General features: G+C 42.8%; 1 protein-coding gene across 1 annotated transcript in view; it reads right to left on the minus strand.

The window, feature by feature from the left end:
* LOC306977237 (desmoglein-2-like protein) overlaps window positions 1-15361 on the minus strand; it is a gene marked incomplete at its 3' end in the record, with an annotated part of 43963 nt that extends 28602 nt beyond the window's left edge. Inside the window, exons 1-5 of the mRNA XM_079575445.1 lie at window positions 15264-15361; window positions 14021-14137; window positions 5380-5535; window positions 5058-5202; window positions 1179-1348 (exon numbers count right to left, since the gene is read on the minus strand). Of these exons, the coding sequence (XP_079431571.1) occupies window positions 1179-1348; window positions 5058-5202; window positions 5380-5535; window positions 14021-14137; window positions 15264-15311 (636 nt within the window). The 5' untranslated portion in view covers window positions 15312-15361. The remainder of the gene's footprint in view (window positions 1-1178; window positions 1349-5057; window positions 5203-5379; window positions 5536-14020; window positions 14138-15263) is intronic.
* Between the last annotated feature and the right edge of the window lie 295 nt (window positions 15362-15656).

Below are 15656 nucleotides of genomic sequence, written 5' to 3' on the forward strand. Positions count from 1 at the left end.
ACAATACACACTGGTTCTCAACTGGTGGACCGGGACCTAAAAGTGGGTTGCAGGATCGTTTTCAGAGAGTCTCAGGCGTTTGGCATTAATTACAGTGGAAGTTATAGCATGTAAACAAACTAGCTTTTATTTGTGTTTGTATTGTAGCAGTGTGCCACAATATATTCTGTAGGTGAGAACCACTGCAAAAGATAAACAAAAAATACAACAATTGCACACTGGAGACATTTCTTCACTCCTCAGTCACTCAGTCACACTCAGGTGTTGTTATTTGTGGTATTATGTAAAATGGTTCTGTAAATTTACATATAGTATATGCATAGTTTTATACTGTATATATGCCATGATTTTTGGTAAAAAAGATGTTAGCGATCTGACACTGGTATTGGATGTCGGATCCGATACTGAAAACATACAATATGGTAAAGTAAATGTGAATATGCAGACACTGTACCTCATTTTCAAGCTTAGAACCTGGAGAATTTAATCGCTAGGTTTCAACCTCCTCAAACGTATTCTTAATCGCTGCGCCTAATGCCGTGGCTTGTAACAGTATGCTAATGCTAGCATCAGCAGGCTAATGCTAACATCAAATCTAATCTGGGACAGAATTTATGATTGGATCACCTAATTAAATAAAATAGCCACTGCTGGAATATTTTAGTTTATGAAATGCTGCTAAAGAATAACTGATCTGAACTGGACACATTTATTATGCACATGTTTTAATGATCAGATCATTTTATGTGAGTTGTTAATATTTTAATGCAACCTAAAGCCTGTCATGTACCCAAGGATATTTAGTGTAGAAAAGTCCAATGATCCTTGTGGAATGTTTTCCATTAGTTTAATGATATTGAACGTGTCGGGACATTCACCTTTTCCACTCACAGCAACCACTTTTAAGAAAGTCTTTTAGTATTGGTTAATATTATATGGGAAGCAAAACCTCATATAGCGCTTTATTGGTGAAAGTAAAAGCCTCAATCAAAGCATTAGTATTTGGGAGGTGGTCCGACCTGATTTACTACAAATTTTATTCTTGTAGTGATGCATGAATTTTATTGTTCACATGCATCCACAATTGGGATGTGTGAGAAGCATTCATAGAGCTAGAAACGAGTTGAGGCACTTTCACGACTGAACAACACAGGTAGAGTGGCTTTAATCAGCTGTACCTCTCTGTCCAGCATGTCCTCCTTGATGTAGATGCTGCCGGTGCTGTTGTTGATGTAGAAGAGAGGCCTGTCCTCCACAGGCAACTGTTCGATGATGCTGTAGGAGATCAGAGCGTTGGGAGTTCCCTCTTTATCTTTGTCCTCAGCCGTGAACGATCCCACCAGAGTGTCTACAGCCAAATAAAAAATACATATACTTCATTTTTTTTTCCTTAAAGGGAGTTATATTGTGGGCACAGTTGTAGAATAAAAGCAAACACATATTAGTCGTACCATTGCTCAAGGCAGAAACAATCAGTTATTGCCACATTTATTGCCAACGCTAAATTAAAAACTACAGGATAGTCATGCACGCCTTGAGGAAATAAACCGCTAAAAAACTGTAACTCAAACATTGAAAGAAGTACAAATGAGTAATCAATATGCTTTAAGGCATGTTATATTCTCTTAAAACCTGAGTTTGTCATGTGAATACTCTTACATGCAGGTCTTAGAGACAGGGCCATCTGCAGTAATACTTATTTTACACAATTCTTTTATAACTCTTTTTTTGGGGGCTTTATTCCATTCATATCACAGAATACTAAAGTTGGAGGAAAGCGAGTTGAGACATTCAGAATCTATTGGGTTAGGCCCATTTCGACAGGTCCAGACCAGAACGGACCGGAGCGGTTTGAAGGTGTTTCCACAGCCAAAAGTGAACCGCTCCGCTCCCAAAGGGGGATCCAAACTGCTCCAGTTCCAGACCGGTTCAGCCATGGGGTCTGGAGCGGTTTGCAAACTAGACCGGTTTGGGGGGAAAGGGGAGGGGGGCTTGTCAACACTCTGATTGGTCAGGCCAATAGTCAGTTTGCATATTCAAAGTTTCTTTCTCTTCACAAGGCTTTATCAAGACTGGTTCACAGAAAATATAGGCATTTATTCCATCTCTACTCACAGCCTATGCCTGATTTTTATGTAAAATCATTCAATTAAATTATATATTTTTCCTCATATTTATGTCAGTAATCTACTACTCAAGTTTTCAAGTTTGATTTGCACAGTTTTCCCATAGATACAGACGGCATCTCTGGAATCGCCCATATATGGTCATTTTTGAAAAGAGTTAAGGGGGAAAACAATTTTGAAAAAATGTAAATTTTCTTTAATTATTCAAAAACTACTTTAACAAATGTTGAATTATTAATATAGTTTTCTACTAAATAAAGAAACAAAGACATGGGGAGGAGCAAAGTGGTTCAACAGCCCATGAATACATAAATAACGGAGAATGCTAACTTCATGCTACATGTTAGCATCGGGCTAATGCTAACGGTTAGCTAGCGCTTGCTACAACTGCAGTTTGTTCACTTCTGCTGAACAATCTGCAGCGAGAAAATATCCATATGGGCCCGATTTACACTTGACTTTATTTATGTGATAAATAAGTTGATATTCCACCAGAAAATGGCTAAAAAGAGGGAAAATTGTGATTCTATTTTCCCCCTCGGCGAAGCCACGCCCCCTTCTATGACGAGATGCCGTCTGTATCTATTGAAGAAACTATATTCATAATTCAGCATTTGTTAACGTAGTTTTTGAATAATTAGACAAAGTTTAGATTTTTTCAAAATTGTTTTCCTCCTTAACTGTTTTAAAAAATGACCATATATGGGCGATTCCAGAGACGCCGTCTGTATCTATACATTGTTTCTTATTGCCCAAATGAGCAGAGCGAGGTCTTGTATCTCCCTCTTTTATTTTAGAATTCACTGTCGAACTAAAAAGAATAGGTTTACTCGTTTGGGGCATTTTTGTGATTATTCTTTTTTCCCTATAACTGTTCCTCTGACACTAGAGCCTCTGCCCCTCCTAATGGTCAAAGTTTGCATATACAAAGGTGGTTTGATGCAGGTCTAAAGCTCAGTGAAATGAAGCTGTGGTTGTTGCCTGTCACATGAATATAAATGACCTTGGCCACTCCCATCACGACCCAAACCACTTTACACTAAAGACACTTGAAACACAACCTTGTGAGCGCTGCCCCTCCCTAAATGAACGGGTCTCAAGTGAACCGAACTGGTCTAGTGCTGTCAAAATGGGGCTTATTGTGAGTGACTCAAACCCGTCGACTTGAACATTGTGTCGTTTCGCCCATGGCTGCTCTCTCGTATGTCAGGTATAAGAAAGCAGAAAGGTTCAGACACTTCACGGCAGCATCATGTGACTCGTCTACTGGAAGAAGGAAACTGCAGAAACATGTATGAGCTTAAACGGATCCTATCCAGGCCTGTCACGATAACAAAGTTTTTGAAGTTCGATATATTGAGGCAGGAAAATATTGCGATAAACGATTAAAGGCACGGAAAAGGGAAATCTCAGTATTCTCTTCTTCTAAAAGTCATGAACATATCTTTAAAGACACACGAGTTGAAATTAACATGAAACTCAATCAAACACAATGTACATCTGTGAAATTGATGAAATATTACAATAATAGGATAAAGATGTGTGGAAAAAATGAGCAACATAAAAGTGTGACAAAAAAGTGACAAAAACGCAATAACAAAGCCACAAAAAATGAGATGGAAAAAGAATGTGAAATAAGTGATGACAACACAGCGACAACGCGAGGAAAGAGGAAAATGAAGGAGGACGTGGAGCTGACCAGTGGGGATGGGACGATTCACTTTTGTCCGATCCATATCACGATACTCGGGGGCCGATCCGATCCGTATTGCGATACGATAAGTAATTATAACAAGTGATATGTTTACCTTAAAATTTGTAAAAAGTCATGTGTCCAAAGTTTATAAACCAAATGCTGTTTGAAATTTACTGAAGTGCATTAACACAAAATGTAACAAAGTGCTGTAACTGTTGCTGAAAAAAAAAGGCATTTTTATCATACACTCCAAGTATTGAAAGTATTGCGATACTTGATTAAGTATCGAACCCCTCTTGGAACCGCCACCTTAACGTGGTGGTGGGGTTTGAGCGCCCGAACGATCCTGGAAGCTCTGTTATCGGGGGCTTCGTGGCTCTGAGTCTCCCACCAGGTCCTACAGGTAACGGGTCAGACAAAGCGCGGTTCAGAAGCCCCTTATGAGAGACCAACAGGCCCGGTCCTTCTGTGGACCCACCACCTGCAGGAGGCGCCATAGGGGCTGGTGCAATGTGATCTGGGCAGCTCCAACAGCTGCCCCCACGACCCGGCAACGGAAAAGTTGAAGAAGATGGATGGATGGATTAAGTATCGAGACTTGGTATCGCAGCACAAAGTATTGCGATCCAAGTCCGATGGAGGCCATACCACCTTTGCTCTGCCCAATCCCGTCAGACCTTGGAAGCTAAGCAGGGAAGGGCCTGGTCGGTACTTGGATGGGAGACCGTTTGGTAACACCAGGAAGCCTAGCGAATGTAATGCGTGATTGAGTGAGTGGTGGTGGTCGGAGGGGCCGATGGTGCAGACTGGTTGCCTTGCTTCCGTCAGTCTACCCCAGGGCAGCTGTGGCTACAATAGTAGCTTACCACCACCGAGTATGGAGTGAATGAATAGTGCAATGTGAAGCGTCTTTGAGTGTCCAGAAAAGCGCTATATAAAAAAAACCCAATGCATTAAGTCCGATCCGATATTTTGTCCCAGCCCTACTAACCAGTGCAGGACACCATGCTCTGAAACAGGGACAGACCCAGGAGACGCTGCACCATTTTAGAGGATCCGAGGAGGCTTAAGGCAGCCAGGTTTCCTCCGGGTGCTACGGCTTCCCCGAGCTCCAAAAGATGAGTTTTTAAAGGTGTTAGCGTTCAAATAAGGCGTTTTTTTTCTCATGTGTTTGTTACTTTTTTGACGTTTTTTTCTCACTTTTGAATTCCTTCTTTAATGTGTGTGTCGCTGACCTGCCGGGCTGCTCTCGTTCACAGACAAATTGGGAGGGTGTTTGGGGAAAATGGGCGGGTTGTCGTTCTCGTCCTCCACATCGAACCTCAGTTCAATCTTCTCCTCGGCCACGCTGCCGTTATGAAACCGCGCCACTCCGGTCAGCTGCGGAAAATGAGAGGAACTTATTTCACGCACTTATTTCAGGCAGAAACAAACACTTTCCACATCTTTTCTTTCCTCCTATGTTTCCCAGGTTAGTTCTCGTAATAAGTTTAGGAAAAAAGACAAAAAACATTTAATGATGTACCATAACTGGTTTTAGCGTCTGCAGATACTCACCAGGTAGGTCTCCCTCTCCTCGCGGTCGAGGGTGCCCCGCACGTACACCAGCCCAGTGGACTCCTCCGCCCTGAACAGGTTGTAGGGCCTTTTATCTGCTCCCGGACCAGACAGGGCGTAGTACAACTTCTCCTTCTTGTCGTAGTCTGAGCGGATCTGGAGGGAGGAAGTTGGAAAAAAACACCATGTCACAGCAGGTCAAAAGTGAGTGGACGCTGGATCGCGATATTTGTTATTACTTGTTTTGACATCCAGTCCAGGAACGTTTAGGGTTCTGTTTAGTACCTGTTTTAAGTGCATGTGTGTCATGTTGGCTGTCAGTGATGTAATCTCTCCCCTTCAATCCCACAGACCCATCATACAGTTACTTCAGGGAGAAAACTGATGCTTTATCTACCATCAGCAAAAAAATAGGCCTCATTGTGACGGTTTTGGGCTGGGTAGAACATAGAAACATGACGGCACAGGGGCGCAACAGATCGAGCTGATATTTGGGGATTTTACTAAATCGGCAATCGGCTGATCTGGCCAGACATCAGATGTACCAGATATCTCCGGGACCGAAAGTGATAGAGACTTCACGTTTTTTGCATTGAGAGGGCAAAGTCAGAGCTTTAAAGGAACAGGCCACCATTTTTACATGCTGAGATATGTTCTTGCCTGTGCTTAGACGAGTTGATGCGTACCTGTCTGGTCTTTGTGAGTGCTCTCAGTCACCAACAGTATGCTAATGCTAATGGCAGCCCGCTAACGCTAACGGTAACTAATCAAAGCTGGGATAGAAAGTATGATTGAATCACCTTTATGTTTTTACAGGATTATAGACCCGACATTTTGGAAAAATCTGCCAAAAATATTAATAAAAATTAGAAAAATAATCTGCATCGGAGGATTGATAAACCCATATTGGTCGACCTCTAATTAGGGTCATGGATTCTTTCCTCGAGCCCCAGGGAGCCTCCTGTGTGGAGTTGCATGTTCTCCCTGTGCCTTCGAGTGCTCTGGTTTCCCCTAACATCAAACATATGCACAAAATGACAGTGTGTTTGTGAGTGCCATGGGACAAGAAGCCCATGACGACAGTCTTTACTTTAACATATTTGTCATGCAGAACAAAAAAGCTGCATCTTGTACTTTCGCCGATAGCAAGGAGCGCTAACTGCTTTCCTTTCACTCTCCTCGCACATCACCATCATGTGCAGCCTCGAACAAACTACTGCAGGACAAACTACATATTTCTACCGCTGTGAATAAAACACTGTCCCAAGAGACAACAGTTACATTTTTAATGTTTATTTCTGAATGGTTCTTTTTTCCCAAATATAATGCAGAACCGTGCTCTGTAAATAGTTGAACCGATAGCGAAACATAATTTTGGTGTATCGTTGCACCCCTACTTTTAATAAGGAGGTGGTTAACTACCAGCCACAGCTGCCCATGGGGTAAACCAGTTATCTCGCCAAGCCTCTCCAGGTAGCTCGCCAAAGACTTTGTACATCTCTACACAGCGGCGCAAAAAGGGCATACGCAATATATGCCTTGCATAGGGGCGCCGAAAGGACGGGGCGCCAATAAGAGAGAGAAAAAAATATTTAAATATAGTCGGCGCGCAAGGGACAGCCCATGCCGTCTAGGCCATTTCCTCATAGCACTTGACAGCGGAGCCCCATAGCGTCAACAGCGCCCATTGTAGAGACAATTGTCAATCCCGTTCCCGCCCTTTCCTGACGTCCCCCCTTCCCACTCCCGAGTCTCCAGCGGGAGTGTCCTCCCCTTTCCGCCCGGGGGAGCCTCATGGGTCCCGACAAGTCCCGAGTTTTTTAAAGGCCAGCGCCGAGCGCGCACCACAACGTAGCGCACCATGTGCCAAGTGCCAACACGCTGCGTAACGACACTTCAAAGGCTTTGGCCAGCTTTGTGTCTGCATACCCCCCCAAAGTGGGTAGTTGCGCCCCTGTCTCTACATGCCTGATAACTCAAATTTTAGATGCATTTTCTGTTTGTTCTGAACCTGCTGAACACAATGTGTTAACAGTTGGTTCAATATAGTAAAGCATAAGGACTGAACTCAAGTCTCTTTCTTTGAAATACATAAGTAGCTCTCCGATGTTCATATTGTGTATAAGTAGCTTGTCGGGTAAAAAAGGTTGGAGACCCCTGGCCTGGGGTAGACTGACCATCCTCAAACACTCACACACTATTTTCACACACATGGTCTTGCTTAAGGATATAACAACAGTCTCCACCTGAGATTTGAACTTCCAATCTTCTGGGTATAAAACAACTCGCTCTACCCTCTGAGTCCCTCTATCGCCGCTTTATGCTCGAGGAGCAGCGAGGGCAGGAGGTCACTGACCTATGGACCAGTCCCAACTAAAATCATGCATCAAAAAGAATCATCATGAAAAGAAAAATGTATGTAATTTCTAAGCCATCATCTTTTCTTCGACTAAATCCTTCGCCGCTGGGTTAAAGAAATGCACTGTGTCACTAAGTGAATGACATGTCGGGTCAATCAATCACCGTCAATGACAAAGAGAGGAATGATCACACTTGTCTCATTAGATCAAAACAACCCAAAACATTTAAATGACAATTACATGTTGGGACTTGGGATTTTCCAAAGACATGAAGGTGTAATTGGCCAGGGTTTGGAATCCTCAAATGTGCTGAAATTTGGGCGGGTGTGTGTGGGAGTCTGCTGTTTTAAAGACTGTATTTTACTCATCATTGACTGATTTATCGCCCAAACAACAGAATGTTCTCTGGATTTTAAATGTAATTATAGATCAGCCTCTTCCAATTGACTTGAAATCGCAGTGTGAGTTTGGCAGCGTTTACAGTTAGAGCCACACCTTTTGCATAAGGGGTTAGTGAAAGGACTGGAGTGAAGTGGTTTAAATAAGACAAGACAGCTCCTATTTTTTTTTTTGTGAAGGCAATTTGAGGGCCAGTTTGGCGTTACCTAAATCTAAAAGCTTTGTGAAGAAATTGTCAAAATAGCAACAAAAACGAGACAAAAACGTGGATGAAAAAGCGGCAAAAGAGCCACAACAAAGTGACAAAAATGCAACCAAAAAATAACAATAAAAAGGGATGAAAGAGTGACGATATGCAAATATGCAACATAAAGCCACAACAAGGGCAACAAAAGAGAAAGACAATAAAACAAAAGTGATGACAATGCAGCAACAACACATGTAAAAGAGTTTAAATGAGTTTTTAGGTCTTAGCTTTCAAATAAGGAGTTACACTGGCCTATAGGCTGTAAGCTTTTAGATTTTGGTAAAGCTGAACTGGAAAAAATGCACTCGGGGGGTTAAGAGGTTTTATGTTAAAGGGGCTAGGTGCAAGTTGGCCATTTTATACTCACTACTGCCACCTCAGGTCATACGTGTAACTGCACCTTCCATATTCAGCTCGTGCGTGAAGCCAATTTGACCCGAAGTAACAACTTTTTGAGCGACAGTGCAGGATTTTAGAGGCAGTTGTGGTGAACAGGTCTGAGCTCATTCTACACATTAGGACATGGCTGAAACATGTACGGGGAGGAAAATACTTACTTTTAACATTTTTAAACTCCATGTAGACCCTTTAAAGCAGGGGTGCCCAAACTTTTTGTCTCTGAGGGCCAAAATTAAAAAGTGCCTGTGGGTCGCGGGCCCAAACACGACGATGTCGAGCGTGAAACACATAACTGCAAATAATAATAGTTACTTTATGTTATTTTTCGGTATATACAGTGGGGAAAAAAAGTATTTGGCCAAAATCCAATAGAATGTCTATGTGAAACTGACCAAATACTTTTTTCCCCCACTGTATTTGCATTTGATTCTATCTACATTAATACAAATGTTAACTGTGGCAAAATCCTAGTAGTAGAACAAAATCAACAATTGTAGCAAAATGTAAACAACAGTTTTACAGAAGCGTACCTACAATGACTTTACGTCATTCATTTGTTAACCAAAAGATAATGCTACATTTGATCATTTTGAAAGAAAACCTTTGTTAGCGTCAACAACCTTTGCAATAAAAGTTGGAAAACTAAGAAAGTTAATGCTACAACGCTCTGTGATAAACAACAAGAACAACAGTGTTTCCTTTACTTTACGAAAGGAGTGAAACAGCGCCCCCAATTTGAAGCTGGTGGCCAAAAGGTGTACTGCATCCACATTTAACAATGAGAATGAATGGGAGAGAATTGGTTCCGCGGGCCACACTTTGGGCACCCCTGCTTTAAAGGAACAGGCCACCGTTTTCCCATACTGAGATATGTTCTTACCTGAGCTTAGATGAGTTGATGCGTACCTGTCTGGTCTTTGTGTGTGCGCACGCACAAAGACAAAAGATGTTGTTAGCATTTGGCCTCTCCCAGCATATTTCTATAGCTCCAAACGGGGGCGAAGTTGGAAGCTACCACGCTCTTCCATGGGCACAAAGACCAGACAGGTACTCATCAACTCGTCTAAACTCAGGTAAGAACGTATTTCAGTATGGAAAAACGGTGGCCTGTTCCTTTAAAGCTGTGGTACCTGATTTTTCTTGTTATTGTAGAGTAAATTACTTTTGCCACCACAGAGTGCGATGTAAACATAGCAAAAAAGCAGGCCTTTAGTGAATTGTCTTCACCAACACTATTATTGAGTGATGGAAGAAAGAAGTAGAATCTAAATTAGTGCAATTTATTCCGGGGATTGGTCCCAATGCTTCACTTGTACTGTAAATGAAATAATGGAGATGTTTGGTTTTGTTGAAAGAATGTAATGACTCAATAAACTACTACTACAAAAAAGCCCTCGGAGCTGAAGAGATATTTCCAAATATTGATATAATTAGTGATCAGTTCATGCTTCAACAGGTTATTACACAAAGGCGTGCATGCAAACTGAAGGGGGACTCATGCATCTCGTGTGCATCATAGTGAGTAAGAAGAAACTGAATTGGCTCGGAGTCAACTTTACCGTGTCGATAACAGACAGACAACAAAAAAAGTTGTAAAAGCTTTGTCTGACAGAGTCGCATATAACTTTATTACTTCTGCCGTTATACAAGAAGACAGGATTTTCTTGTCACTCGAGCACATTCTTGAACAAGAGGTTTTATTTGTTTCCCAAGCTCGAACATATTTTTTTTTTACTGTAACACCTGACAGTCTATGGTCCAGACTTCGAGCTTGACAAGTATTCTATTAGTTTGGTTTGATCCGCACTCTTTTGGCTTCACACTATGTTCCTGAAGTCGGGATTATTGGACTTTCTCTAGAGCTACCATCAGCCCAGCTCAGTTTACTGATCGTACCAAGTTGATGGACTCCACCGCTCCTGGAACCACCACCTTAACGTGATGGAGGGGTTTGAGAACCTGAATGATCCTGGGAACTCTGTTGTCGGGGGCTTCGTGCCCCTGGTAGGGTCTCCCATGACCCAACAGGTCCTAGGTGACGGGTCAGACAAAGAGCGGTTCAGAAGCCCCTTATGAGAGACCGACAGGCCCGATTAGAACCATGAGGCCGTCCTTCAGTGGACCCACCACCTGCAGGAGGAGCCATAAGGGCTGGTGCGATGTGATTTGGGAAGCTCGGATGGATGGATGGATGGATGGATGGATGGATGGATGGATGGATGGATGGATGGATGGATGGATGGATGGATGGATGGATTCCACTGCTGTGTATCTGTGTGTTTACGGTATTTTTCAAATCACCCCTCCCACCTCTCATTTTGCCTGTGGGTCCAAAGTCCGAACCTTTGCTTTCATATCATGTGGAACCTGACCTTGATGTGAACCGAGACCACCACTAGTTGTTGATATGGTTGATAGCTGCTAACGGTAGCATGCTAACGTCTTGAGCAGCTTAAACACTGACTGAGACTCTGTTGACATGACAAACTGTAAACATCACAGAGCAAGGTTTTTTGTTTCCTCTGTTGGCCCAAAGAGCGTTCTGTTTTGGTTGGTGCCTGGCTTCACGTAAACGTTCACATCAGGGACTTTAGACCAAACAGAGAGCCTGAAAGTTCGAGCCAAACTGTGCAAGTCTCAAACAACGTTCATACAATTGTACAACAAGATTGCGTATATCACATGTTAGGGTTAGTCCTGAGCTGCCGCCACTGTGGGCCAACCTGATCAGCGTGTTTTAGGAGGTATAAGGAGGAAGAAGGGGAACCGGAGAACCCGGTTTCCCTGTTTCCCTGTTCTCCAGCCAGCGTACATTAGCGAGAAAAATTGTAGGAATGGAAGGCTTGTGTGGCTTAGCTCTGAGTCTTGCCCGGATACCTCTTCGTTTACCCCTTTTATTTGTTTCCTGTAGCGCCTCTTGTGACGACAGCACTGTGCTGCAGGTGTGGGGGCCTCTTGCCTCTTCAGGGTTTCAGGTTTTGTAGGTCTCAAATGCCGCTCAAAGACCTCTCTCTCTCTCAGCACCAAAGTACATCTCAGACACCTTAGAGCCATATGAACCATCCCAGGCTCTGAGAACGTCAGGGGTTCATCAGGGGTAGTCATCGGGGGTGTCAGGATTAGACACACTGAGGCTGCATTTCAGTTTTGCGCGGCTAAAATCTGGAACAGACTTTGAGACAGGCCTCTGTTTGACTCGGAAATAATTAATCTGTACTCTTTGCTTTTGACATAATTGCTTAATGACTGTGTTGATGTTTTATGGAATGATTTGATCTGCCTCCATGGTCTCCTCTCTGTGTGGTTGAAACTCTACTCCAGGCTCCAAGTTTGATCAGGACCGTCGGTGAGAAGAACGTATATTGATTTGGCAATGGTTGATTTCAAAGCAAACCGTTCTGTGAGCTGGTCTAGGTGTCAGATCTGACATTTACAATGTCTCGAGGCTGTGAGTGGAAATGGGTGCTCTCAGGAGTATGCTATGTGCTCCCACCACACCTTATATCTCTAACTCATGTCCCATCATGATATGGCCCTGCCCTCAACAGAAACACACTCTGACTCTGATCAAGCCCGAATGTTTATATTGGGTTGATAGTACGGATTCAAAATTCTACGGAAATGAATTATGCCTAAAGGTTTCCAGATTCTACTCTCACCCAAACATGAAAACATCAGTCAATATTTGCATATTTGGTTTTTTGGAAAGTTGGGCAATAGTGATGCGATAGTATGACTCAAGGATCATAAATTGAAAGTGTCAATTTGCTCCATCCGTAAAGCTCTGGCATCAGTCTCATGCGTGCCTGAATGAGACTGTGCAGGTTGTTGGTGAATTACAAAATGGCAATGCACTTAAACATGATGTGGCTTGCTATATCTATAAGTCATTAGTGTTCTGTGGGCTTCTATTTCTATGGTTGTTCAATGTCCTGAATTAAGCATTATGAAGTACTTTGAACACCTTTGAATGTTGCGATAGCCCCATACAAAGCTGGTTGACCTTATCCAGGATAATGTTCTCTTCTTGGGTAGATTAACCCAGACATGAATGTTTCTGGATAAGGGGTGCTATGAAAGGACAGCCAGGTGTCATGTGGAACAAGAGGATTCAGTGTCTAGAGACTCTAGAGAGAGTTCATCTGAATATCAAAATCCATTACTAAACTCATGACAAATCTTACTGCACCATGAAATTTATGATACCAAGCCAAGCAGTGCTTTAGGACATGTAGATCCATGAGTAATGTCTGCAGAATTTATTGTGAAATTAATGTAACACTTGATGTGAGATTGAGAAATAAGATGATTGGGCGCAGTAATCTGAATCTATCAAATCAGTTTCCTGTGTAGCCAACAAAAAGAGTCCACACAATGTCACTATTTTGTGGCATATTGAGTTGCATTCCTCTTTGAATTTCATTGTTCCAGACCAGGGTACGTGACTAGACCATTCTTGGTGATGGTAAGCCACAGCTGCCCTGAGATAGACTGACCGAAGCGAGACTGTCAGTCTGTGCCATCAGCCTCTCCGACCAACACCAACCACTCACTCACACACTGCATTCACCCAGGCTTCCTGGTGTCTCCCAGCCAAGGGGAAGAGAGGGAATCTTATTTGTAAAGCGCTTTTCATATGACACAAGTCACACCCAAAGCGCTTCACACACTCCATGCTGATGGAGGTAAACTACATTTGTAGCCACAGTTTCCCCTGGGGTAGACTGACAGAAGCGAGGCTGCCAACGGCACCACCAACCACCCACACATAGGCATTGGGTGACGTGTCTTGCCCAAGGACACAACGATCAACAATCATCAAACCCAAGTATCAACCAGGCCCTTCCCTGCTTAGCTTCCGTGGTATATGGCCCCTTATTTGGACGTTTTAATATCCAGTTTATTGAAGTTCGGTAATACTTTAAACACAATGTTAGAATGAAAAAAATAATATCTTGAATTTAAAGTTAAGGTGTATTTTATTGTAAGGAAATTCATCATCTCACGACCCCTGCCTTAGTATCCCGCAACCCCCACTTTGGACACCCATGGGCCAATCCCCCACCAAAGCTGGAGGTGTCACATATCGTACATTTTCCGGTGTTATTGTGTAAATCAGGGCACACAGTGGAAACAGTGGGAAAGCATTTAAACTCCAAAGGCTTCTCCATCTCGGGAAAGCCAGTCAGCCACACCTCACTAACTCCAGGAGATCTTCACCAGAGAAAGACCTTACCCTTGCAATGGCGCTGGAGTTGGAGTAGTCGTGGTTCTCCTGCAACATCTTTGTGGGAACGACCCACTCCCTCTTCCGTCTGTGAGGGACCTCCCCGCAGCTCGCACAGGACAACATCTGCAAATACAACAGGCAGAACAAACGTTGTGAGTTCAGGGGCTCACCATCCCCCAAATGAGAGTAGAAAACCCATATGTCTCAGTATCAAAATGTATTCTCTGCATCCTTCAATGGGAGGAGATCGGCTGGATATTGGCAGATCATTGAATGAGTGACTAACCACAGACACTAGCATGCATGATTGAAAAGACGACTCTTTTAAAAGGGAAAAAAAAGGGAAGTGCTATGCTGCCTTTCTATAATATGTGCCTGTCTGAACCATGAGGGTCATTAAAGATGCCTGCAGCAGATATACTGTAATTATGGGCTGGGGCTGACTGACTCGACAAGTTCAAACATTTCTCTCATTTTTCAACACCGTCTGCACTCACACAGAAACCACAGAAACACGAGCCACGATCTTGATTGTCACTAACCGTAATACTCTGTTTCCTTTCGTTATTCCTCGTTGTTTTGTTTGCAACCCGATCGACCGCATCTACAGCATTCGTGAGGATTTCAACTTTTCAAACGGTGCATAACAAACGGTTGCACCAAGTCAGCTTAGATCAATGAAGCGTCCTGGGATTTTAAACCTGTCACATGATCTTTTCTTGTTTACATAGAACAGTAGAAGTGTACGGTTTGGGGTTTACAAGTGCAAGTACAAGTTCCAACATGCAATAGATAAAAACATGTTTACTCATATAGAATTTCATGTCTTGATATGTACTTTTTTGTATTTGGTTTATCATTAAATTGGTGTTTCCATTCATTAATCTCCCAGAGCAGTTCCTGTTATAGAGGCTCTTTTAAACATACTGGCCAAGGCTAATGGATGTTCAAGTGCTTTGTTTCTGAGCTGAAATGTCTAAAAGATCAATAATAATATTAGTATTTACAGCATTTCGATTAAACAAATGGACAAAGGTTTCATTGACACAAAAGAGATACATTTTCCTTTTTCAGTCTCAAGGAATAATGACATTTTAAAATTAAGGAACCACAATTGTAAGGTAGAAGGTTAGTAGCTCAAAGTAATATTCAACATTCCTTTTATTTCCCTGTATCTCTATCCAAGAACCTATTACATTGTCAACACATTTTCTTATTGTATTATCGATATTTCAAGGAAGACACTCACCAGCGCAGCCAGGTGCAGAATCGGAACCATAATCCAAACTTTCTCCATGTTTTATCCACATTCACGTCAGCGGTTTCTCCCCGTCTCCTGAGCCGCTGTCAAACGTGCATGATTCTGTTCAGCAGTGACGAGTGTGAGCTGCCGCTGTGTGTTCTCTTGCGTCTCCTTCACTTAGATTTTAATTTTTATGACTTGCCCCGGAGCACCTGCCTCCGTCCCGGCTGAACCGTCCCCTTTTGGGAGCGCTCCAGTACCAAGTGCCGCTGTCCCACGCTGCCAATGGGACCTCCTCGTTTAGGTCATAGGAATCGAAGCTGATTCAAATAATGCCAGCCTGTACTCTCTGGGTAAAGTAGATAGGACTCTGGTTCTCTGCACTAGTTTCTTGCAGCT

This window comes from Gobius niger, assembly GCF_951799975.1.
Source record: "Gobius niger genome assembly, chromosome: 17".
NCBI lineage: Eukaryota > Metazoa > Chordata > Actinopteri > Gobiiformes > Gobiidae > Gobius > Gobius niger.